At 37.0% G+C, this 24,320-nt stretch overlaps 1 protein-coding gene across 2 annotated transcripts in view; it reads left to right on the forward strand.

Moving 5' to 3' along the window:
* The first annotated feature begins 12,847 nt into the window (after positions 1-12,847).
* Positions 12,848-24,320, forward strand: part of LOC306663186 (WD repeat-containing protein 41-like) — a 57,604-nt gene continuing 46,131 nt past the window's right edge. For both annotated transcript variants that reach the window (XR_013764391.1, XM_079143598.1), the window contains exons 1-2: positions 12,848-13,185; positions 15,202-15,317. Coding sequence is in view for 1 of the 2 variants with exons in the window: in XM_079143598.1 (XP_078999724.1) it covers positions 13,135-13,185; positions 15,202-15,317 (167 nt within the window). In the remaining variant the exon portion in view is untranslated. The remainder of the gene's footprint in view (positions 13,186-15,201; positions 15,318-24,320) is intronic.

Below are 24,320 nucleotides of genomic sequence, written 5' to 3' on the forward strand. Positions count from 1 at the left end.
CCTGGTTCAGGGACTTGAAGCTTGGTTCTGTGCAGAAAGGCTCTCACCGGTGGGCCTGCTCCGAGATGCTGAAGAATCTGGCCCTGTGGGAGGAGCCCACCACCAGTGTGCGCAGGGCTGCCTGGGGAAGATTCTAGCTGCCCTACCCTACTCTAATAAGCCACCCGAATCCGAGCCTGCCACCCGGGCAGTGCTTCACCGGGTGGGGGAGACTCACCCCGTGGCTCTATTTTAGTCTGAGTCTCTCAATGCCTCCTCTTCTTGAATCCTGGGTTCTGGAGCCACTGGAGATGCAGTACCCTCTAGTCTGCCATCTTGGATCGCCCCATGGAAAAAACCTGCGGCCGGGGAGGCTGGGGGGGCAGGTCCACCTGGAGAGGTCTCTGGCTGCCTTGCCCTGGTCCCAGAGGCTGCTTGTGGGCCGGAGGTCACCGCTGGCTCCGGGACTTGTGGCTGGCTCTGTGTAGAAAGGCTCTCACTGGGGGGTCTGCTCCAAGAAGCCAGCATGGAAAGGCGCTTCCCGCCGGAGGGGGCCGGGCTGCGGGCTGCTTGGGGAAGTCCCTGGCTTCCCTGTCCTGGTCCCTGAAGCAACCTGCGGGCAGGAACTCACCACCCTGGTTCAGGGACTTGAAGCTTGGTTCTGTGCAGAAAGAAAGGCTCTCACTGGGGGGCCTGCTCCGAGATGCTGGAGAATCTGGCCCTGTGGGAGGAGCCCACCGCTGGAGTGCGCAGGGCTGCCGGTGGAAGACTCTAGATGCCCTGCCCTACTCTAATAAGCCACCCGGATCCGGGCCTGCCGCCCAGGCAGCACTTCACCGGGTGGGGGAGACTCACCCTGTGGCTCAATTTTAGTCCGAGTCTCTTAATGCCTCCCCTTCTTGAATCCTGGGTTCTGGAGTGACTGGAGATGCAATTACCCTCTAGTCTGCCATCTTGGATCACCCTAATTTTATTATTCTTTATGGCTGAGTAATATTCCATTGTGTGTGTATGTATATATATATATATATATGTATATATATATATATATATACCACAGTTTCTTTATCCATTCATCAACTGAAGGACATCTAGGTTGGTTCCACAATCTGGCTATGGTGAATTGAGCAGCTATGAACATTGATGTGGCTGTATCTCTGTAGTATGCTGATTTTAAGTCCTTTAGGTATAGGCCAAGGAGTGGGATAGCTGGGTCAAATGGTGGTTCCATTCCAAGTTTTCTAAGGAATCGCCACACTGCTTTCCAGAGTGGCTGCACTAATTTGCAGCCCCACCAGCAATGTATGAGTGTACCTTTCTCCCCACATCCTCGCCAACACCTATTGTTGCTTGTATTCTTGATAATCACCATCCTAATTGGAGTGAGATGGAATCTTAGGGTGGTTTTGATTTGCATTTATCTTATTACTAGAAATGTTGAACATTTTTCCATATGTTTGTTGATTGCTTGTAGATCTTCTTCTGTGAAGTGTCTATTCATTTCCTTAGCCCATTTGTCAATTGGGTTATTTGTATTCTTGGTGTAAAGTTTTTTGAGTTCTTTATAGATTCTGGAGATTAGTGCTCTATCTGAAGTATGATTGGCAAAGATTTTCTCCCACTCTGTAGGCTCTTTCTTTGCATTGCTGATAGTTTCATTTGCTGAGAGAAAGCTTTTTAGTTTGAATCTATCCCAGTTATTGATTCTAGCTTTTATTTCTTTGCTATGGGAGTCCTGTTGAGGAAGTCTGGTCCTAAGCCGACATGTTGAAGATCTGGACCTACTTTTTCTTCTATAATCTGCAGGGTCTCTGGTCTGATTCCAAGGTCCTTAATCCATTTTGAGTTGAGTTTTGTGCATGGTGAGAGATATGGGTTTAGTTTCATTCCGTTGCATATGGATTTCCAATTCTCCCAGTACCATTTGTTGAAGAGGCTATCTTTTCTCCATTGCATATTTTTGGCACCTTCGTCTAGTATGAGAAAATTGTATTTATTTGGGTTTGTGTCCATGTCCTCTCTTCTGTACCATTGATCTACCTGTCTATTTTGGTACCAATACCATGTCGTTTTTGTTACTATTGCTTTGTAGTAGAGTTGAAGATCTGGTATTGCGATACCCCCTGTTTCATTCTTCCTGCTAAGAATTGCTTTAGCTATTCTGGGTTTCTTATTCTTCCAGATGAATTTCATAATTGCTTGCTCTATTTCTGTAAGGTACATCATTGGGATTTTAATTGGAATTGCATTAAATCTGTTTAGCACTTTATGTAGTATGGCCATTTTGACAATATTAATTCTTCCTATCCAAGAACATGGAAGATCTTTCCATCTTCTAAGGTTTTCTTCAATTTATTTAGTGTTCTGTAGTTGTCATTGTAGAGGTCTTTCACCTCTTTTGTGAGATTGATTCCCAAGTATTTTATTTTTTTCGAAGCTATTGTGAATGGGGTAGTTTTCCTAATTATTCTTTCCAAAGATTCATCACTGATGTATAAAAATGCATTAGATTTATGTGCATTAATCTTATATTCCGCTACTTTACTGAATTCACTTATGAGTTCTAAGAGTTTTCTGGTTCCTCTAAGTATATAATCATGTCATCAGCAAATAGAGATAGTTTGAGTTCTTCTTTTCCTATTTGTATCCCTTTAATTTCTTTGGTCTGTCTAATTGCTCTGGCTAGAGTTTCAAGGATGATATTGAATAGAAGTGGTGAAAGAGGGCATCCCTGCCTTGTTCCAGTTTTTAGGGGGAATGCTTTCAGTTTTTCACCATTTAGAATGATATTAGCCATGGGCTTAGAATAAATGGCCTTTACAATGTTAAGGAATGTTCCCACTATCCCTATTTTTCTAGTGTTTTGAGCATGAAGGGGTGCTGTATTTTATCAAATGCTTTTTCTGCATCTATTGAAATAATCATGTGATTCTTGACTTTAAGTCTGTTGATATGGTGAATGACATTTATTGATTTCCGGATGTTGAACCAACTTTGCTTCCCTGGGATGAAACCCACTTGATCATGGTGCACTATCTTTTTAATATGTTTTTGTATGCGATTTGCTAAAATTTTGTTGAGAAGTTTTGTGTTGATGTTCATTAAGGATATTGGTCTGAAATTTTCTTTCTTTGATGTGTCTCTGTCTGGTTTAGGTATCAGGGTGATATTGGCTTCATAGAATGAGTTTGGGAGGGTTCCCTCCTCTTATATTTTATGGAATACTCTGAGAAGTATTGGAATGAGCTCTTCTTTAAAGGTTTTGTAGAACTCGGCTGAGAACCCATCTGGTCCTGGACTTTTCTTTGTTGGTAGGCTTTTGATAACTTCTTCTATTTCAGTACTTGAAATTGGTCTATTTAAATTGTGTATGTCCTCCTCATTCAGTTTAGGCAATTCATATGTCTCTAGAAACCTGTTGATGTCTTCGAAATTTTCTATTTTGTTGGAGTATAGATTTTCAAAATAGCTTCTAATTATGTTTTTTATTTCAATCGTGTCTGTTGTGATATTTCCTTGTTCATTCTGAATTTTAGTGATTTGGGTTTTCTCTCGTCTTCTCTTTGTTAGTGTGGCTAAAGGTTTATCAATTTTGTTTATTTTTTCGAAGAACCAACTATTTATTTTGTCAATTTTTTGTATTGTTTCTTTTGTTTCAATTTCGTTGATTTCAGTTCTGAATTTAACTATTTCCTGTCTTCTACTACTTTTGGTGCTGGTCTGTTTCTTCTTTTTCTAGGGCTTTGAGCTGTAGTGTTAAGTCATTTATTTGTTGAGTTTTACTTCTTTTATTGAATGCGCTCCATGAAATAAATCTTCCTCTAAGTACTACTTTCATAGTGTCCAAGAGATTTTAATATGATGTTTATTTGTTCTCATTGACCTCTAAGAATTTATTAATTTCCTTCCTAATATCTTCTGTTATCCATTCATCATATAATAGCATATTGTTTAATCTCCAGGTGTTGGAGTAATTTCTGTTTTTTATTCTTTCATTTATTTCTAACTTCAATCCATTGTGATCTGATAGAATACAAGGTAGTGTCTCTATCTTCTTGTATTTGCTAACAGTAGCTTTGTGGCATAATATATGGTCTATTTTAGAGATGAATCCATGAGAAGAAAGTGTATTTGCTCTTGGTTGGATGGTATATTCTATAAATGTCTGTTAAGTCTAAATTATTGATTGTGTTATTGAGATCTATGGTTTGTTTGTTCAATTTTTGTTTGGAAGATCTGTTCAGTGGTGAAAGAGGCGTGTTAAAATCACCTAGTATTATTGTGTTGTGGTCTATTTGATTCCTGGAATTGAGAAGGATTTGTTTGACATACATGAATGAGCCACTGTTTGGGGCATAGATGTTTATGATTGTTATGCCTTGCTGATTTATGCTTCCCTTAAGCATTATGAAATGTCCTTCTTTATCCCTTCTGACTAACTTTGGCTTGAAGTTCACGATACTCCAGCTTTTTTGCTGAGTCCATGTGCATGGTATGCTTTTCCCCATCCTTTCACCTTTAGTCTATGCATATCTTTTTCTATGAGGTGAGTCTCTTGCAGGCAACATATTGTTGGATCTTTCTTTTTAATCCAATCTGCCAATCTATGTCTTTTGATTGAAGAATTCAGGCCATTAACATTCAGGGTTATTATTGAGATATGATTTGTATTCCCGGTCATTTGGTTCATTTTATTTATTTATTTATTTATTTATTTATTTATTTATTTATTTATTTGACACGACTTGGTTCCTCCTTTATTTGACAATTCCTTTAGGATAATTCCTCCCTTTGCTGATCTGCTTCTTTGTTTTTCATCTCCTCCTCATGGAATATTTTGCTGAGAATGTTCTGTAGTACTGGCTTTCTTTTTGTAAATTCTTTTAGCTTTTGTTTATCATGGAAGGATTTTATTTCATCGTCAAATTATTTCATTGTAATATTTGTATCAAGAATACTCACAGTTGTTATTTGAGCATTTTTATAATAGTTGTTTTAACAACATAGTTGTTAAATAGTTGTTTTAACAACAGTATAATTTTGTAATTGACATCTGTTGATTGAGTTTTCCCATGTGAGTTGAGATTTTTTGGGGGGGTTTCTTCTTATGCCAAATGATTTTGGTTTATGTTCCTAGACCTTTGGAATATGACACTGTGAAACTGTTTTATTGAAGTCTGTGGAGAATGGGAGAATTTTTTTAAGCGAGCAATTATCCTGGCTAGGCTTAGAAACAAGTCTAACCTGCTTTCTGGGAGCTGTAGTTGCAGTGTCAGTTCAGTTTTAAAGTCTTTGTAGTGTCGTTTGGGTTTGCCTGACCTAATAATTAGTCTTGAATCTGGGTAGTATTCTCTTAGTTCAGTTCTCAAAGTCTTTGGTACTCTAATTAGGGTAAGATCCACACATACACAGCTGAGGGAGGTAGGCCGGAATCAACATAAAACTATAAGCAGTTTATTCTGAATTTCCTTTTCACTACACTCTGGTACTTTCTGGTTCTTTGGGGTTCCTCCTCCACCACTGGTGCCAGCCGGTGGAAAGGGAGGAACAAACAGATCTGGGTTTGGGGCTCACCTTGTTGCAGACTCATATTCACCAAATGCAGAGGATCTCTCCTTCCCTTAGGGTTTTGGCTCCTAAAGTCTACTACTAGTAGCCATTTTCACTGTTGCCACCACTGTGGGCTAGCTTGGAGTCAGGTGCATGACCAAATGGAGTAAATATTTGAGGTGAAAATAATCCTAAAAAGGATCTCCCCCATTCTGAGATTTAGGAGTTACTTTTTCAGCATCCCCACTTACAACTAGAAGCTTCTCCTGAAAATTTCTTGGTCTGCACAGTGCACTGTGCTCACTTCTAGATTTTGAAGTGCATTAGATTCAGGTTGAGGAAGTTACTGGAAGAAAAAGAAATGCTGACTTGATGGTGTTATGATTTCTGGTATTCCTCCTCAGTCCACCTTTTTCAGCATACTCAAACAGCAGTATCATCTGTTCTGTTCAGGCTTGACAGTTGTGCTCAGTTGGAGGGAAAAAGTAATATGTGTTTTATTCCATCTTACCCCAAACTGAATCTTTATTAAGTTTTTAGAGTTATATACAACTCTAAAACTACACATTTTATATATATATATATATATGTATATATTATATATATATAAACTACACATTTATATATATAAAACTCTCTCTCTATCTATATATATATAAAACTCTCTCTCTCTCTCTCTCTATATATATATATATAGACAGAATATATATATATATATATATTCTGGGCACAAGTCTTTTATCAGATACATGATTTGCAAATATTTTCTTCAGTTTATGGCTTATTTTTGTTTTCTTAACAGTAGTTTTTTTTGTTTTGCTTTGTTTTGTTTTGTTTTGTTTTGGTACCCGGGATTGAACCAAGGAGTGCTCAACCACTGAACCACATCCCCAGCCTGTTTTATTTTTTAATTTGAGACAGGGTATCATTAAGTTGCATAGGGCCTTATTAAGTTGCTGAGGCTGGCTTTGAACCTATGATCCTCCTGCCTCAACCTCCCAAGTCACTGGGATTACAGGTGTGCGCCACCATGTTCGGCTCCTAATAGTATTTTTAAAAGAATGGAAATGTTATTTTTTATGAAGTGCCATTACTGCATACTACATTGGTTGATTTTCTTATGTTGAACCACACTTGCATCCCTGGGATAAATCCCACTTGGTCATGGTGAGTAATACTTATTAATATGCCACTGGATTTGAGTTGCTAATGTTTTCTTGAGGATATTTTTGCATTTATATTTACAAGCGTTATTTGTCTGCAATTGTCTTTCCTTGTGATTTTTTTTCCTGCTCTGCTATAAAGAAATGCTAGCCTTGTACAAAGAGTTAGAAAATACTTCCTCTTCTACAATTTTTAGAAGAGTTTGAGAAGGTTTTGTGTTAATTCTTCTTTAAATGTTTGGTGGATTCACCATGAAAACCATCTGGTACAGGACTTTTCTTTGTTGGGAGTTTTTAAAAATTATTATTACTGTTTCAATCTTTTAAATTATCATAGGTTTGTTGTTATTTTCCATTTCTTCTTTTAGATAACTCTTTAGATAATTTGTGTGTTTCAAGGCATTTGTCCATTTCTTCTAGGTAATGTAATTTGTTCACATATAGTTGTGCATATTTTCCTCATAATCCCATTTTTCTCTATAAAATCAACAGTAATGTTTCCACTTTCATTTTTTATTTTCATTTTCTGCACTTTCTCTTGTTCTTTGTGAGTCTACCTAATTTTTTTCAAATTTCAATTTCATTTATTCTATTTTTTCCTATCCTCAATTTTGTTGATCTCTGCTCTTTTGTTATTTTCTTTTTTATTATTTTATAGTTTTGTGTTTAGTCCGCTTTTCTTTTCCAAGTTCTTTAAGATAGACCATTAAGTTATTAATTTCATACCTTCTTTTATTGATATAGATATTTACAACTACATATTTCCCTTTGAGCCCATAATTTTGGGCATGTTGTATTTTCATTTGTTTGTAGATATTTGATAACTCTCTTGTGCTTCCCTCCTTGACATATTGGTTGGTAGAGTACTTTGTTTAATTTCAACATATTTGTGAATTTTCCAGTTGTATTTCTGTTATTGATTGCTGACTTCATTCTGTTATGGTCAGAGAAGATACTGTGTATGATATCTTTATATTTAAATCTAGTGAGATTTGTGTTTTGGTCTTTTAATATATAGTCTAAGATAATGTCCTTTGCGTGCTTGAGAAAAAAATATGAATTTTGTTGTTGTATAGAGTGTTCTGTATATGTACAGTACTTCTAGTTTATTGTGTTGCTCAAATACTCTATTTCCTTACTTATCTTCTGTCTTGTTCTATACATTATTGAAGTCTGCAACTATTATCATAGAACTATTGTTCTTCTAATTCTGTTAATGCTTGCTTTATATATTTGGGGGGTTTATTATTAGTGTGTAAATATTTTTAATATATTTTTATATATTTTTGCTGTACTGAACCTTTTAAAATATGTAATATAATGTTTTCGTCTCTGGTATGCTTCTTTGTTTTGAAGTCTATTTTGACTGAAATTTGCCACCTAGCTCTCTTTTGATCACTACTTTCGTGGAATATTGTTTTCCATCCTTTCTCTTGATCTATTTATGTCTCTGTAGAGATCTATTTGAGTCTTTTGTAGACAGTATATAGTTGGATGGTGGATTCTTCCCCCTTCTCTGTTTTGCAAATTTTTCTTTTGTTTAGAGCATTAAATCCATTTACATGTCACGTAATTGCTGATAAGAAGGGATTTACTTCTGCCATTTTCCAATTTGTTTTCTAAATGTCTTATAAACTTTGTGTCTCTCAGTTTCTCTATTACTGCCTTCTTTTGTGTTTAGTATTTGTAGTGAATGTTTTGACTCCCTGCTCATTTCCTTTTGAATATAGTCTATATGCATTTTTTGGTGGTTACTGTGAGGATTACATTTAATATTCTAAAATTATAACAATCTAATCTTAATTTATACCAACTTAACTTCAATAGCATATAAAAACTCTGCTCCTTTATACTTCCATCCTTCCTTTCCTATTGGCAGCACAGATCACATCTCAATACATTGCGTCCAATAACATCAGTTAATAATTTTTTTGCATTTGTCTTTTAAACCATAAACAAAAGTGGTTACAAATAAAAATTACAACTATGTGATCTTTTGTAATTGCTCATGCATTTACCTTTACCACAGATTTTCTTTTTCTTTTTAAGTTTGAAAACAATGTACAGTTTATTCAATCAACAGAGGAGGGAATATTTCTTTTTTTATTATTTTTTGATTCATTGTACACAAATAGGGTACAACTTTTCATTTCTCTGATTGTACATGAAATAGAGTGACACTGTTTGTGTAATCATATATGTACCTAGGGTAATGATGTTTGTCTCATTCTGTTATCTTTCCTTCTCCCGCCCTGCTACCCACCCATTTCCCTCTACACAATCCAAAGTTTCTCCATTCTTCCCTTACCCCCTCCCCTGCCCCCCATTATGTATCATCACCCACTTATTAGAAAAAGCATTTGACCTTTGGTTTTGGGGGACTGGCTTATCTCACTTAGCATGATATTCTCCAACTCCATCCATCTACCTGCAAATGACATAATTTTATTCTTCTTTATGGCTGAATAATATTCCATTATATACCACAGTGTCTTTATCCATTCATCTATTGAAGGGCATCTAGGTTGGTTCCACAATCTAGCTATTGTGAACTGAGCTGCTATAAACATTGATGTGGCTGTGTCACTGTAGTATGCTGATTTTAAGTCCTTTGGATATAGCCCAAGGAGTGGGATAGCTTTTCATTTCTTCATGTGACTTTAAGGCCTCCAAGGTTTTTGATGATAACATAGTCGATAACTGTTTTAGTCAGCTTTTTTGTTGCTGTGGCCAAAAGACATCACAAGAACAATTAGAGGAGAAAAAGTTCATTTGGCACTCATAATTCAGAGGTCTCAGTCCACAGATAGCTGGCTCCATTCCTTGAGGCTCAAAGTGAGGCAGACCCTCATGGCAGAAGGGTGTGGCAGAGAAAAGCAACTGGGGACATGGCCACCAAGAAGCAGAGAGAGAGCTCTGCTCATAAAGGACAAAATATCAACCCTCAAAGGCAAGCCCCCAGGGACCCACCTCCTCCAAACACTCTACCTGCTTACAGTTACCACCCAGTTAATCCCTATGCACTGATTGGTTAAGGTTCTCATAACCCAATTATTTAACCTCTAAACTTTCTTGCATTGTCTTATATATAAGCTTTTGGGGGCCACCTCATATCTAAACCTTAACAATAGCCCAGTTGAAGATTTCTTGTATGTAAAGAGTTGCTTCTTTTGTAGCTCTCATGTTTCTCTTTTTGTCTTTCTTATAACACATTGATTATAATGTGTCTCAGTGTGCATGTCTTTATTTTACTTGGAGTTAATTCAGCTTCTTGAATTTACAGGTTAATATCTTTAATCAAATTTGGGACTTTCTAGTCATGCTTGTTTTCAAATATTATTTCTTCCCCTCTCCTCTGAGACTTCCATAATTCATATGCTGATCTACTTGGTGGGTTCCACAGGCCCCTTAGGCTCTATTAACTCTCCTTCATTCTTTTTTCTTCTACTTCCCAAGACTTAATATTTCAATTGTCCTACTTCAATTTTCTTCACTGACTCTTCTGTCTGCTCAAATCTCCTTTTGAACTCTTCCAGTGAATTTTTCATTTCAGCTACTGTTTTTTTTTTTTTTCTCTAGGATTTTCTTTCTTTTTTATAATTTTGTTTTATTTATTCATATTCTTAGTTTGCCCATGTACCATTTGTACACATCTTCCTTCAGTTCTTTCAGCATCCTTATGTCACATATTCTAAAGTCTGTCTAGTAAGTCTAAACTTCTTCATGGATAGTTTCTGTTGATTTTGTTCTTTTTAGTAGACCACATTTTCCTGTTTCTTTGTATATCTTGTAATTTTTTTCTTTTTCTCTATCTCTTCTTTTCTCTACTTTTGTTGAAAACTGGACATTTGAATCATATAATGTGGTCACTATTTTTTGATTGTTTATAGTTGTTTCTATGCCAGAGGTTCACCTGAGGTGAAATCTCAAGGTCTTCTTGGGTCTTTTCTGAATTTGCATTTTTCCCTGGATGTGTGAAATAACTTTTTTTCCAAAATCCCTCATGTACATGGTTACTTTTACATGTCCTAATCATTAAATGTCTGATTCTCAAAAGGGAAAAACAGGCCTGGTGCGGTGGTGCACACCTGTAATCCCAACGGCTCGAGTGGCTGAGACAGGAGGATCTCGGAGTTCAAAGCCAGCCTCAGCAACGATGAGGTGCTCCCACCCACTCCAAAAAAAGGGAAAAACAGGCAGAGAGAGAGAGAGAGAGAGAGAGAGAGAGAGAGAGAGAGAGAGAGAGAGAGAGAGAGAGAGAGAGAGAGAGACTGTTGCTTTAAGTTCCCTGAAAGTTTCTTCACTTCAGTTGGTAAGGGTTGGAACAATGGTGGTCAGCCTCTATGCTAGTCAGGATTTCTCTTGGAAATATTGAACCCAGGAGTACTCTACCACTGAGCTACATCCCCAGTCCTTTTTCATTTGTTTGAGATAGGGTTTAAGTTGTTGAGGCTGGCCTCAAACTTGCAATCCTCCTGCCTCAGCCTTCCAAATATCTGGGATTACTGTCATGCACCACTGTGCCCTGCTCACTGTAGTACAATCTTTCATATTGTTCTTTCTAAGTGGTGGTAAAGGAATCAAGAAAGGAAGTGTTTATCTCTGAACTAGTGTTTTAATACCAGAAGACTGTTCCTTAGCTCTGTGTATCCTGATAGAGAATAAACCCCTACAGAATATGGAAACTTAGTATAAAATTTAGTTCATGGGCAACTATGTTGCCTTACTCAAAGGTATTCCTTCCAGAAATGAATTCCTTGTATTTCTGTAAAAGTAAGACTTATTTTTTAGAAGCTAGTCTCTCTTTCGATCTGTCTTCATTTGCATGCATATTGCAATTTGGGACTAGCACACAGAAGGCAACCTTCTCCTGATACTTGGAAGTGTTCCCAAGGAATACAAACATGAATCATGGAGATCCCAGTCCTCCAGGAACTGTCAGTTTGTGTAGTGTCCCACAACTAGTACACCTTAAATTAGAATGTATGGCCCTCTCTTATGAGTGTGTATTACCTTTTGCCTTGTTCCTAGAGAGCCCCGGTGACTATTTTTGGCATCTGTAGTACACCTGTGCCAAACATATGTTCGCGGTACTAATGCACTGGATGGAGCATTTGCATAGGTTCCTTATAGGAACTTACTGCTAGGAGCCTTATTTGAATCTAAGAATAGGTACACAAATTTTTATATATATATATATATATATATATATATATATATATATATGAACTTTTAAAACTATATTAGATGTATAAGTAGTCCCTGGATCAGTTTTATCAAATCTTGTTACTCAATAAAACCATCTAATGAACGTTCTCCTGACCCTAATTCCTATGCTCTAGCCATAGGGATTGTTTTTTGTAAGTCTGGGGTGGAAGACAGCAACCTACATTTTTGAAAAGCAAACCAGGAAATTCTGATATGCAACCATGGGGAGAACCACTACCCTTTGGCTACCTAAGAAAATTTTAGTGTCAAATGTTTTGGGCTGGGGATGTAGCTCAGTGGTGGGTGGTTGCTTAGTATGTATGAGGTCCTGGGTTTGATACTTAGCAAAGAAAGAGAGAGAGAGAGAGAGAGAGAGAGAGAGAGAGAGAGAGAGAGAGAGAGAGAGAGAGAGAGGGAGAAGGAAGGGAGGGAGGGAGGGAGGGAGGGAAGAGAGAAATGGCTTCTAGTTTTAGAGATTCTGTGTTAGCGTTTCATATAGTGAAGAACCATACGGGCAAGTACTGTTTTGGGAGCTTGGAGATGAGGGTCCAATTCCACTGCAGCTACGTCCTGTTATCTTTGGACAAATTTTCTTGTCGTTCAGATTTTCCATTTCTTGATCTATAAAATAGGAACTTTAGGGTTATTATGAGGATTTACGTAAAGCCTTGGCACAGCACCTGTGCTCTAACACATAAACGTTGGCCAGATTTATTCTGGTGTACACACGCGCCACTAGATTCCTGCAGATGCAGAAGCCTGTCACAGTACACTTTCTCCAGTCAGTTCTTGGGAAACCTGGGGATGTCTCCTGGTCCCTGTCAATTGAAGGATACAAAAGCCATCCACCCGGAGGGCACCACTCCTCGCCGCCTCGCCGCCTCGCCGGGCTCTCGGGCGTCTCGCCGCTCACGTCCACCAGGGGACGCTCGAACTGCCCACGCTCCGGGGCCGACGGGCGGCGCCCCAGCGCCTGCTCACTCGGAGGAGCGCGCCTCGGGACCTCTGCCGGCGAAACCCCAGGCTTTGGCGGCGGCTCCCCAAACTAATCCTTCGTGGTCGGGTGCAGGAGCACTTAGGGACAAAACTCCTCCGCCTTCTGTGCTCTCCGCTCTGCATTCCTACGACCCGTAGGCAAATCTAGGGCGGCAAATACTAGCGTTTCCTTTGCGTGGCCCGGGTGGTTTTCGGGCTGACTGGGGCCTGGACCCGGCGAGACGCCGCCGTTGGCCGGATGTTGCGATGGCTGATCGGGGGAGGCCGCGAACCTCAGGGACTGGCCGAGGTAAACCCTGGGCGACTTTCCCTGTGCCCGAGAGGCCGCACTAGTCGGAGCAGTGGACGGGGCTCCGAGTCCCGGCGGGGCGGCCCGGGCGGGGCGGGGCCTGCGGGCGGCGCGCGCGCGGCGCTGCCGAGGCCGCGGGCGGGGGCGTCGGGCGGCAGCCGGGGGCCCTCGTGCCGCGCTGGCCCTGCGCGATCCCGCGAGGTACCCACCCCCGACCCTAGCGGGCTCGGTCAGGACTGGCCCTGGGCGCTCAGCTGGTCGTCACTTCGCGTGGGACCTGAGGAACGTAAACTTAGGTCTGGCCGCCCCAATCCCGCTTCACTGGACGCGGGCGAGGGGCGGCGGGAAGGCTCCCCGTGGTGCGTTTGAACGGGTACCTCTTCCACCGTCAGCCGACGTTCGCTGGGGTGGTGTGAAATTACCTAAGAGCCGATTAAGGGAGGCCTTTTTTAAAAATATAGTAATTTGCTTCAAAGCCAAAAATATGATTTCCTAATTTACCTGCTATTTTTGGTTCCGTAGTCACACTTTCTTCACGGGCTTGGAGGATGGAATAGACCATGTGATGACATTTAGTTTGAAATATATGTAGAATGATTTTGCCGCCTTAAAAATGTTGAGGGCTGGGATATTTCACACAAGAACAGAATTCGTTTAATTCTCTTTAATTTCCCATAGGAAATATTTAGCCAAAGTAAAAAAAAAATGGTTGTTGTGAGTAAGCAGCCTGACTTCTCAGTGTAACTTCCTCAAATCTTTGCAAGTTTTTGCCTTTTTTTTTTTTTTTAAGAAAACACTTGTTTCAGAACTCAAGTCTTTCAAGTGCCTGCTTGAACCATATTTGATATACATTAATATAATTTGATTAAACAATTCTGCCATTCCTGGCAAGCTTTCACTTGAGGGGAGCAGTTTACACCATTTTCATAGTTCTCATCTGAACATTTGCTAAAAGGAAGACAGGATAAATAACAATTGGATAAAATTGCTGCGGTGGGTTGGATTTTGCAGAAAACATTGAGGCATGTTAATTTACACGTTTCTTCTTGTAAAAGAACTTTCAGTTGTGTAACTGCTTTGAATTTGTACATTATCAGAACCTAATAATTTCCCCTAATTTTATGTGAGAACTTTGTATCCAGACTTCTAGATTAAGCAATGCTTCTCGATCCTAGGTGATTTTTGCCCCCCCCCCCCTTACACTTGGCAATGTCTGGAGACGTTTCTGATGGTCACGTCTTAGAGGGTAGGGAAGGAAAACAAGGTGGAGTGTCGGTTGTTTCCTGTTGGCATCTAAAGTGTAGAGACCAGGGATGCTGCTAAGTATCCTAAAATGGATAGGATAGCCCTCAGCAACAGAATAATCTGTTCAAAGTGTCAGTAATGTCAAGTTTGTCTATTCTTGATTTAGAAGTTAAAAACAAGGGTTTTATCATGAACTAGTACTGAGTTTGACTCCAGAAATGGCATTGAGACCACCCTTAAAGAATTGTTACATGCAAATGTGCTTAGCATAATGTCTGACATATGACCTATCATGTAGTACTCTGTAAATATTAGCAATTATCTTTTATCTGTATTGAGTTGAATTCATGAGTCTGAATGATTTCATTCCTTTATTCATTTAGCAAATGTGTTGAGTGCTTGCAATGGGCTGTTTCAGTCTATTTTACTCTTGATCTACAGTTTTATTTCTGACAAGTTTTAATTGAGAAAACACTCATTCTAAAATAATTGAGTTGGATTGGCCCATTAGTTTTTAGTCAGGTTCATTGAGATTCAATATACATAAAATAAAATTCACCTTTTTTGTAAATTTGTGACTTGAAAATACTAAAATTTATTAATTTGTGGTAAATGTTTTATGTGGAATTGATAATAGGGAGACTTATACTTGATATAAGAACATAATATTTGTGACTTTAAAAATCTTGTATCCTTAAGTATATACCATGCAGTTATAAATCATTTTATCTCTTTCTCTTTTGTTTTTGCTTATGTTTTTTCCATTATAAGAAATCTCCATTACAGACAATAGGTGAAGAACAAACCCAGAACCCCTACACTGAGCTGCTTGTACTGAAAGCTCATCATGATATTGTACGATTTCTCGTACAGTTAGATGACTACAGGTAAGAGACTCTGGTTGTCTAATTGAAAACTGTTTTAGAAAGAGGTTTAGGGACATGTTATATTAAAAACAACTATAACAAATATTAAATTAATCCATCTTTCCTAAAATTTCAAAACTTTGATCACTAGTAATTGGAGAAATACAGCTAGTTTTAAAAAAATATAACAGTAGAAATTGACCTTTGCATCTTAGTGGAATTATGTATCTAAAGTCTTTTTTTCCCAATGTCATCTTGTCACATCTGGTGATTTGGAGGTTGTATTTGTTTTGTTTTTTAGAGTTAATAAGAAATATTCATGTTAATTTGTAAGAAATGAATGACTTTAAAATTTGGACAGGAATTACAACTGCACATTAAGGTGAACCTCAGTTTGAGAAATAACAATTACTAATAGGAATGTGCTATTTTTAGTAGAAGGTAAAGTAAGGATTTAATTTGAATTTTTTGTTATTGATGAAACCCCTTTAAAATGCACATTATTCTGTACTTGGTAACATAATATTGTGTTTAATGTATTTGCAAATAGAAATAAAGGTGTACAGGTCTTTGGGCTGTATACTTAGCTTATTATGGTTCTATATTTCTGTTTAAAGCCTTTATTCAGCTACAATTACATTAATGGTTTAACTTTTAAATGTTTGTCTTCCCCTCTAAAATGTAAGCTTTATGAGAGGGGGTGTGTGTTTTCTTATTTACCACAATATTCTAGTACCTAGCCTTACGTGGAGCTGATCATTAATGGAGCTAGTGAATGACTCTTCACACTGTTAAGCATAGATATTGCATCTCATCCTAATCCCACTTCAGATGTCTCTATCACTTCTTCCACTATCATTTTTATTTTTTCTTATGACTTTGCTGCTTTTTTTCTTTTTGATTCCATGAGTGACTGCTATTGTAATTATTCCTAGTTCTGACTTATATTTCTGCTCTCTGTTGACCTTATCTTCTGTGCTTTTTTTTTTTTTTTTTTTTTTAATGTCTTTGGTATTTAATTACTTTGACCATTTGCAGTACAGTTCTGTTTGTATGTGGAGTTAGGTCAGATCCTACAGGTAGAGGGCATTGTCCTCTGTAACCTTCCCCTCACTTTAGACATTAACCATAATCGGGTTCCCAGGCCACCCACACTTCTGACCAGCTATCTACAAGTTCCTGCTGTCCCTGGTTTGATAATTCACTGGAACTGAACTCAGAAAAGCACTATGTTTATGATTACACTTTTGTTATAAAGAGTACAAATCAGGCCCAGCCAAATAAAGAGACGTATAGGGTGAGACCTAGGAGTGTCCCAAATGCAAAGCCTCAGTGTCCTCAGGATCTGTTGCTGTCCTGGCACATTAGTGTGTATCATCAATGAGAAAGTTTACCTGAGCTTCAAGTGTCCAGAGTTGTTTTTTTGTTTTTTGTTTTTTTGCATAGACATGATTATGGGAATCACTGGTTATATGATTTGAACTTAATCTCAGATTCTCCTCCCATCTTAGACACCCACATTGGAGGTTGGGAAGTCAGTCTGATATTATGTGGTGGAAGCACAAAGCCCAAACTCAAGGTTCATCTTTCTAACATGGCCAGCCCCCATTCTCAAATTATCTAAGAGCCCACAGTGAGACATCCCATAAGCACAAATTAAGATGTGATTCAAGGGACCCATCCTGAATAATGAAGATACTCCTATCACTTAGGAAATTTCAAGGGTTTAGAGGCACCCTTATAGGAACCAGAGGCCAGTGAAATTATTATGCTCTATGTTTCTCAACTTTTGCTTGAAAAGGTTTACTTCATATATTTAATAGTAACCTGTCAACACTCTTTTCTTGTTGTGATGCAAGCCAACCAAATCACAGTGTGTTAAATATAGTATGACAACTTTTCAGAATTTTTTTGGTAATATTTATTTTTTCTATATCTTTAGAGATGTTCCATTTATTTATTTAAATAGTTATTTCTGCAGGAAACTAAACATCTCTGCAAAGGTAGCATTTGGGGTAGCTAAAGTTTTCTTCTATATTTTACTCTAAAAAGTTGCTCAGTTAAAAAACATCTAGATAATTTCTTAAAAATCACTAATATTTAGGCCATAAGGAATCCTAAAATCATCTTGTCTAGGAGAGTTAAGTAATAAATGTATATGTCCCAGATCTGATCTTTAAATTTTTTTTTTTTTTTTTTGTACCAGGATTGAACTCAGGGGCACTTGATCACTGAGCCACGTCCCCAGCCCATTTTGTATTTTATTTAGATATTTAAATTTTATATAGATTGTTAAGATACCATGTTCATGTCTGTCTGTCCTCTGTGAAATACCCTCTTGCTATTCTTATTGCATAGTTAGAAGAATAATTTTTAGGAAAGGCCATCTTGTGAAATAATGTCATTGAACAAATACTGACAACATAGTTGATTACATTTACCTCATAGTGCTCATATACGTCAGGTATTCAGCAATATAGTAAATATTCTATAAACAAGAAAAAACTCTTGATGAGCATATCAATTACCAATTGCCCTGGAATATTACACTAAATATAGTGGCTTAAAACAAAACAACCACCATATTTAGCTAATTATTCTGCAGGATGGCAGTTTGGGTTAGGCTCGGCTGAGTGAGTCTCTTCATATGTGCCAGAATCAGCTGATCTTGGCCAGGTTTACTTGCCCATCCATGGTCAGCTGGTAGATTGACTGGGGCTAGCTGGTTCACAGTGGTCCCAGCTGGGGAGACTGCCTTCTCCCATCATATGCTTGTTCATCTAGTGTTCATGGAGTTCTAATGTCAGCAGGAAGGAAAGCTCTGAAGTAAGACACTTATGTGCCTGCTTGCTACCATTTCATTGACTGAAGAAAGTCTGGAGTTGACTGAGGAGATGAATAAATTCTTCCTTTTGATGGGAGGAGCAACTAAGTCCTATTTAAGTGGTGGATATGAAGAGGAAATAATTTGTGACCATGTTTGCTGTCTACTACATTTAATTTAAATGTCTACAATAGATGAAAAAGCCTTTGGGCTTTTGCATTACAGTGGTAATATGACTTCATGAACGATGTTTAATTCTTTGTACATGTCACTACTGTATCAAAATTTACATATAACTAGGTATGAAATATTTCAGTTGCAGACCTATAAAGAACTTTCACTCCATGTTTTGCTTTTAAAAATTTAATTCTATAGTAAAAAAAATAACTAAAAGAGTCATTCTTGAACATAAAATACAAGGCAGACATAAAAAAATCTATATATAATATATATAATAAATATTTATTATGAAGAGAATTATATTTATATTTATTTTGAAGAGAATTAAAAGCTTGATGTTTTCACTCTTAAATTTTTAAATGAACATAATTTTGCATATTGATGGATGTTTAGATAGTTTGGAATTATCTTGAGTATTGTACATGTACATTGTCAATACATTATCAAATTATAGAACTACCTTTCTTGTTTTAAAATAAAGTTTATATCATTATGCTTTTATGTTTTCATTTAGTTTTGTAGGCATTAAATTCTGGCTTTTTTTTTTTTTTTTTTTTGGTCAGCTGTTGTAATCCAGGTTTCACGCTTCAGGGCTTTAGATAATATCATCTTATTGAAAATTTTGCAGAAGGATTTTCTTGTTTTCTTGGAGGCTCAGCTAAAATCAGTGAGTGGAAAATTTTCTCAGATTGGTTTTTGAAGATACCAAATAAATCCTGTATAACCTAACAGACAGCTGCCTTTTCTTTTCTTCTTTAGTATTTTTTGAACATGAAGTGAGGGTCATATTGATTGGGAGATCACTAAAGAAGGCTAAGCCTCAGCAAGAGTCTTCCAAAAAATGGACTGTGCTAAAATTGCATGTAATACTCTAGCATTTGACACATTAAACTAAACTGAGTTCATAACACATTTTAAGAATAGTTTTCTCTGTTGCTTATTTGACCATTCCTTGCTCCTCCAGGAAACAGACAAGGTTATGTAGGATGGTGATCATGACTGGAAACGAATCAGATGACCCATGAAGTGCCAGACTGGAGAACAAAACATGTCTCTAGTGGTGAGGCTGTACATACACAAGACAATAAACACAGTGTAGTTTAATAATTTATTGAAAACAGTGTGCTTCATCTTCACAAAGATATTTTTGAGAGTATTCTTTCTCATATGCTAACCTTTAGAAAATAGAGATCAGTAGTCAAGATGGCTTAGATGCTTCTAATTCCTGGGTTCTTTGGGAAGCAGACAGTAAAATGGAATTAAATGTGCAAAAGATTGATTAGAGATAAGTGACAATGAAAGGAGAAGGAAGGAAGCAGGATGGGATGAGGGAGCTATGTCAGACTCTGATGCAGATGTGACAGTCTGCCAGCCCCAGGGACAGCTCTGGAGGAAGGATTACCCCTGAGTGAAGTTCTTCTCTGAATGGAAATAATTAGGACGTTGTACATTTGCTGAGGGTTGTTTAGGAAGAATATGCCCCTGGCTTCTCTCATCTTACTTAACTCTCAGTGTCTGGAACTCCAGTGAGCTTGTATGATTTTTGACTTGAAAGCTGAAATAGATCCTGAAGTCAACAACTAGAGGCAGTCAGATAACTACGTTCTTCCCAGCTTGGCAGCTACTCCTGTCTTGAAAGGGAGTTTGGAAGGTACATCTTTGGGTCTGCTATACTTCCATAGGTGTGAACTGTGCTATTTAATTTTTTTTTCTTTTTTGGTACTGGGGATTGAACCCAGGGGTGCTTTACCACTGAGCTACATCTCCAGACTTTTTTATTTTGAGACAGGATCTAAGTTGCCACAGCTGACTTTGAATTTATCATCCCCTCGCCTCAGACTCCTGAGTTGCTAGGATTATATTATAGATGGGCACCACTGCAGTCAACTTATTTAATCTTTAAATTGCAAGAACATAGTTATATGGGCCATGCCTTTGAACAGCTAAGAAAATCTAAGTGTGACATTGGTTAATAGTTCTTTGATGATTTGAAAAAGTTAACATAGTTTTCAGAGATATTAAGGTACTTGTACCTGGAAAAAGGAACAAACAGAATGAATTCATTTCACCGTGAATTCTAGCACCTATAATACTAAAAATTTAACACATTTTGTACTGGTAATTTTTAAGTGCTTATATTATCTAGTACCACATTAAATTTAGACATCTTATTTTGTTAAAATCTATTACCAAAAACCCCAAACCAAATCAAAAACCCTATTCTGTTTCTAAGACTCTTTGGCATGCCTTTATGATGAATTTGTTTATTCAGTTTCTATTGCTTTTGGATAGTGCTTTGAGTCAAGGAAGAATGGCATTGTCATCTTGTATGTGTATATGCAATCCTTTCTCCTTCCCTTTCTCTTATTTCTATTTATTTTGTCCTTTTGGCCATATTCTACAAATGTATCTTATTTAAGTTGGCAAAGATGTTGTAAGGTTTGAGAGGATGACAGGAGTGAATGGAAAGGTAATTGCTGCTTCAGGAAGTAACATATAATTATATTTTGGGTTGAGGACAGCAAGTGTGTAATAGTATTTCCATTTCAAATTCTGTCCCCCTAGCAGTACAATTCTATAATTACTAGGTAAAATCGGCCTTGTTCAATTACAAAAACCCTTACTAAGCATTTTAAAATTATTACCTTGACCATCTTTAAATATAGTTTTAAAAATCCATCTGACAATTTGAGTATGGATAAGGGTAATAACTGCAATAGTTTGCAGTTATTGGAGTTCTGTGTTCCTAGTGATCCTTTAAAAGGAGAACTCACTGGTTACTTTTGGAGAATACTGCCATTTTTATATAAACTATCTTGGGATCAATAATAATTTGTAAGGAGAAATTTATCTTTTTAGAATAATTCAAGCTAAAAAGAATGATAGAATTGGAATATTGGGAGTTTGCAACCTTTGACAGGTAGGAGAGGAAAATAATGTTTTTCCTGTACCTATCTTAGCTTCATTGGCTGGGGCCCTGAAAGTTAGATAAGAAAAAAATGAGTGTGTTAATGTATGCATTGAGCATACACACCAGAGTACTCAGTGACGAGTAAATGAGTATTCCTTTAACTCAGAGGCGTGGTTAAAACTTGGGTTTAGGTAGCATCTTAACGAGAGAGCAGTCAACTTGAAAAGTAATCAGATGAAGGAAGGGTCTTTTGAGTTTCTTGCAGTGACAAATTGTGAGAAGACAAATTTTATGGGGAAAACTAATAGTAGATAAGGGCTGGTTAGTAAGGTGTGTTTGTGCAGACTTTTTCTCAGTGACATCTCATCTCTAGTGATGAGGCTGTTCTGCTCTTCCTGCTATGGGAAGTGGGCTGGGAGTAAAGCATGTTCACAAGGATGATTATGTTCTATTTTCAGGTGAATAGGAATAGGGGGAGGGCAGAGAGCTTGGTCTATGTCTTTTTCTCAGCTGCCTTCTGTTGAAAGTAATTCTTATGTTAGAGTGCCACATTTGGAGATTGCATACTCTGAATCCTTTCAAATGAAATAACAAATTTAAGCAGTGGTTTTGTTGGATATTAATATCACACACACAAAGACGGACAGCAATTATATTTTCTGAAGGAGTTTACAAACTGCCTATTATGTGGTTTTACCAAACAGTTAAATTTGAATAAGATTACGTTTTTAGATGTAACTGTCAATCTACTAAAAACACAGGGGACAGAGGTGCATGTTAAATGACAACATTAAATGGGGAAACTAGTGAGCACAAGAACTTAGCACAGATCAAGGACAGACTAAGAACTCTATATGACAGATAACCTTTTTCCAATAAATAAATTGCAAGGAAAAATATATGGAAACATATTAATGGAAATAGACTGTAGAGATACATCAGTCAATTGCAATGTATAGATCTTATTTGGATCCTATTTCTAATAAGCTAGTTTAAAAAATTATGAAACAATCAGGGAAATTTCACCACTGAGTAGTAACATTAATGAAGTAAATGTTAAAGATAATATTAGAGTCTTTATGAATATTTGTACCCTGAATTGTTTACTGATGAAATGAGATAACAGTGGCTGTGATTTGCTTCAGAATAATCTGCTGAGGAAGACTTGGGTTGGGGACAAAGGAAATAGTATTGGCCATCACTTGATAAATATTGAAGACAGGTGATGAGTATATGGAAGATTGTTATTATAATTATATTATATCATATACATAGATATTATATTACTATTTTTATTATACAGTATAATAGTCTGTCCACCTTTGTATATATTAATTCTCCATAAAGAAAAGTTAAAAAACTTTATTTGGTATAGAGGAAATTAAAATGCTAACTTAAAAGGTATTTTGTTTCAGTATGAAATAAAAAAAAATTTGTTACTAATATTCCAAGTATTCAATGGTGAAAGACTTGTTTCCTTTTGAGAACAGAATTGATTGGGAACAGACACAGGAATCACACAACTAGGTGTAACATCAACTGAATAAAGTAATAGCTAAAAAAAAAAAAGTAATAAAAAGTTGAATTAAAGGACCTGACTTTGATAAACAATCACAGTGGGTTTTCTTATGCCTCACCCTGAGGTAGGTAGACTCATTCACTAAATCACTGGTACAGCTGGACAGTTGGAAGCCTCCTACTCAGATGTAGGCTCTTGTCAAAAATAAGAACAGAACCACAGTGTTCTCTCTCTATTCACAGACAAATCCTCAGAGAATACCCAGAAGAGGCTGAACTGAGCATGTCCAATTCATTCTGTCTCTTACCTACATAATGGGGCAGAGAACTCAGCACTTTTCTTTAGTAGTAGAAGTTCCTTCACAAAACATGAGCTCAGAGGAATGGAGGTTTCCCCTGAAAGTAGTCTTAGTGACTTTTTTGTGTATTCTAATACCTGTAAACTTAATGTGTCCTTTAGCTTTCTTTTTGTAACTTGGGGGCAGAGAGAATTTACAAGACTTGACCTTTGCAAGTGACCATGGATCTATGAAATTCTTCTACCTTCATTCTATTCGTGAACAAAAATAGACCTTGCATTTTTAGATATGAGACTTGTGTTAACATAATGCATTTTTTCTATTTTGCAATTCTGGAGATCAAATCCAGGACCTTGAACACGCTAAGCAAATGTGCTACCACTGATCTACATCCCCAGCCCACATAATATATTTTTCTTAATCATGGAAACAAAGTTTAAGTTCAAGTAGTTCTAATGAAAGAATCAGTGGCATTAATATCTATGACTCCTGAAAATGCTTTAAAGTTCCCTTCAACTTCTCTTACAAGTCTCTAGCTGCATACTTCTATGTCTGACTTCAAGTAGTTCTAGCATACAAACAAAAACAAATTTTAAGTGGAAATTGTGTTGTTTTTCAGTTTTGTCACTTTATTGGTAACAGTAGCATTTTTTTCAATTTTATTTTATTGTTAAATGTAATATTTTAATTTTGTAATGCATTAGCACTTGGGGATTAGCTGGAAAATTAACCACTGGGTTCGCTGTAATCATGTTCTATTATGATTTTTCCAGTTATTTAGAGTTATGCAGATATTGAGTAGAGGAAGATTTATGTTCAGGTTTTTGTGCTATACTTTTTATTATATCCTTTAAGATTATATTTGAATTTGTAGAACCTTTGACTTAATTGAAAGGACTTCACATGAGTAATAACTATTAAATGAACATTTAAGTAATGGACAGAAATTATTTGTGAAACCATTTTATTTTATACAAATCTTTGTGAAACTGCTGTACTTTCTAGCACACAGTTGGCAAGAATAGGAGTACTCTTAGATGTTCAAAAAGGTGTTTAGGGAAATTATTTCTGTAAATTGAAATTATTGTGAAAATTCTCAGTGGATTCATGATCTCAGTCTGGTCACATCACTAGGAAAGAACCATTTTTTATTGATCCTTATTTTCAGGATACAGCATATATACAGTTAGTGCTCAATAAGTATTTCTTTAATGAAAGAGTCAATAGATTTGCTAATTGACTCAATAAATTCTCTTCTCATAATTCTTCTCATAAATTCTTCCACTTATAAT

This window comes from Sciurus vulgaris (genome assembly GCF_902686455.1).
Source record: "Sciurus vulgaris genome assembly, chromosome: 6".
In the NCBI taxonomy this organism is placed as follows: Eukaryota; Metazoa; Chordata; class Mammalia; order Rodentia; family Sciuridae; genus Sciurus; species Sciurus vulgaris.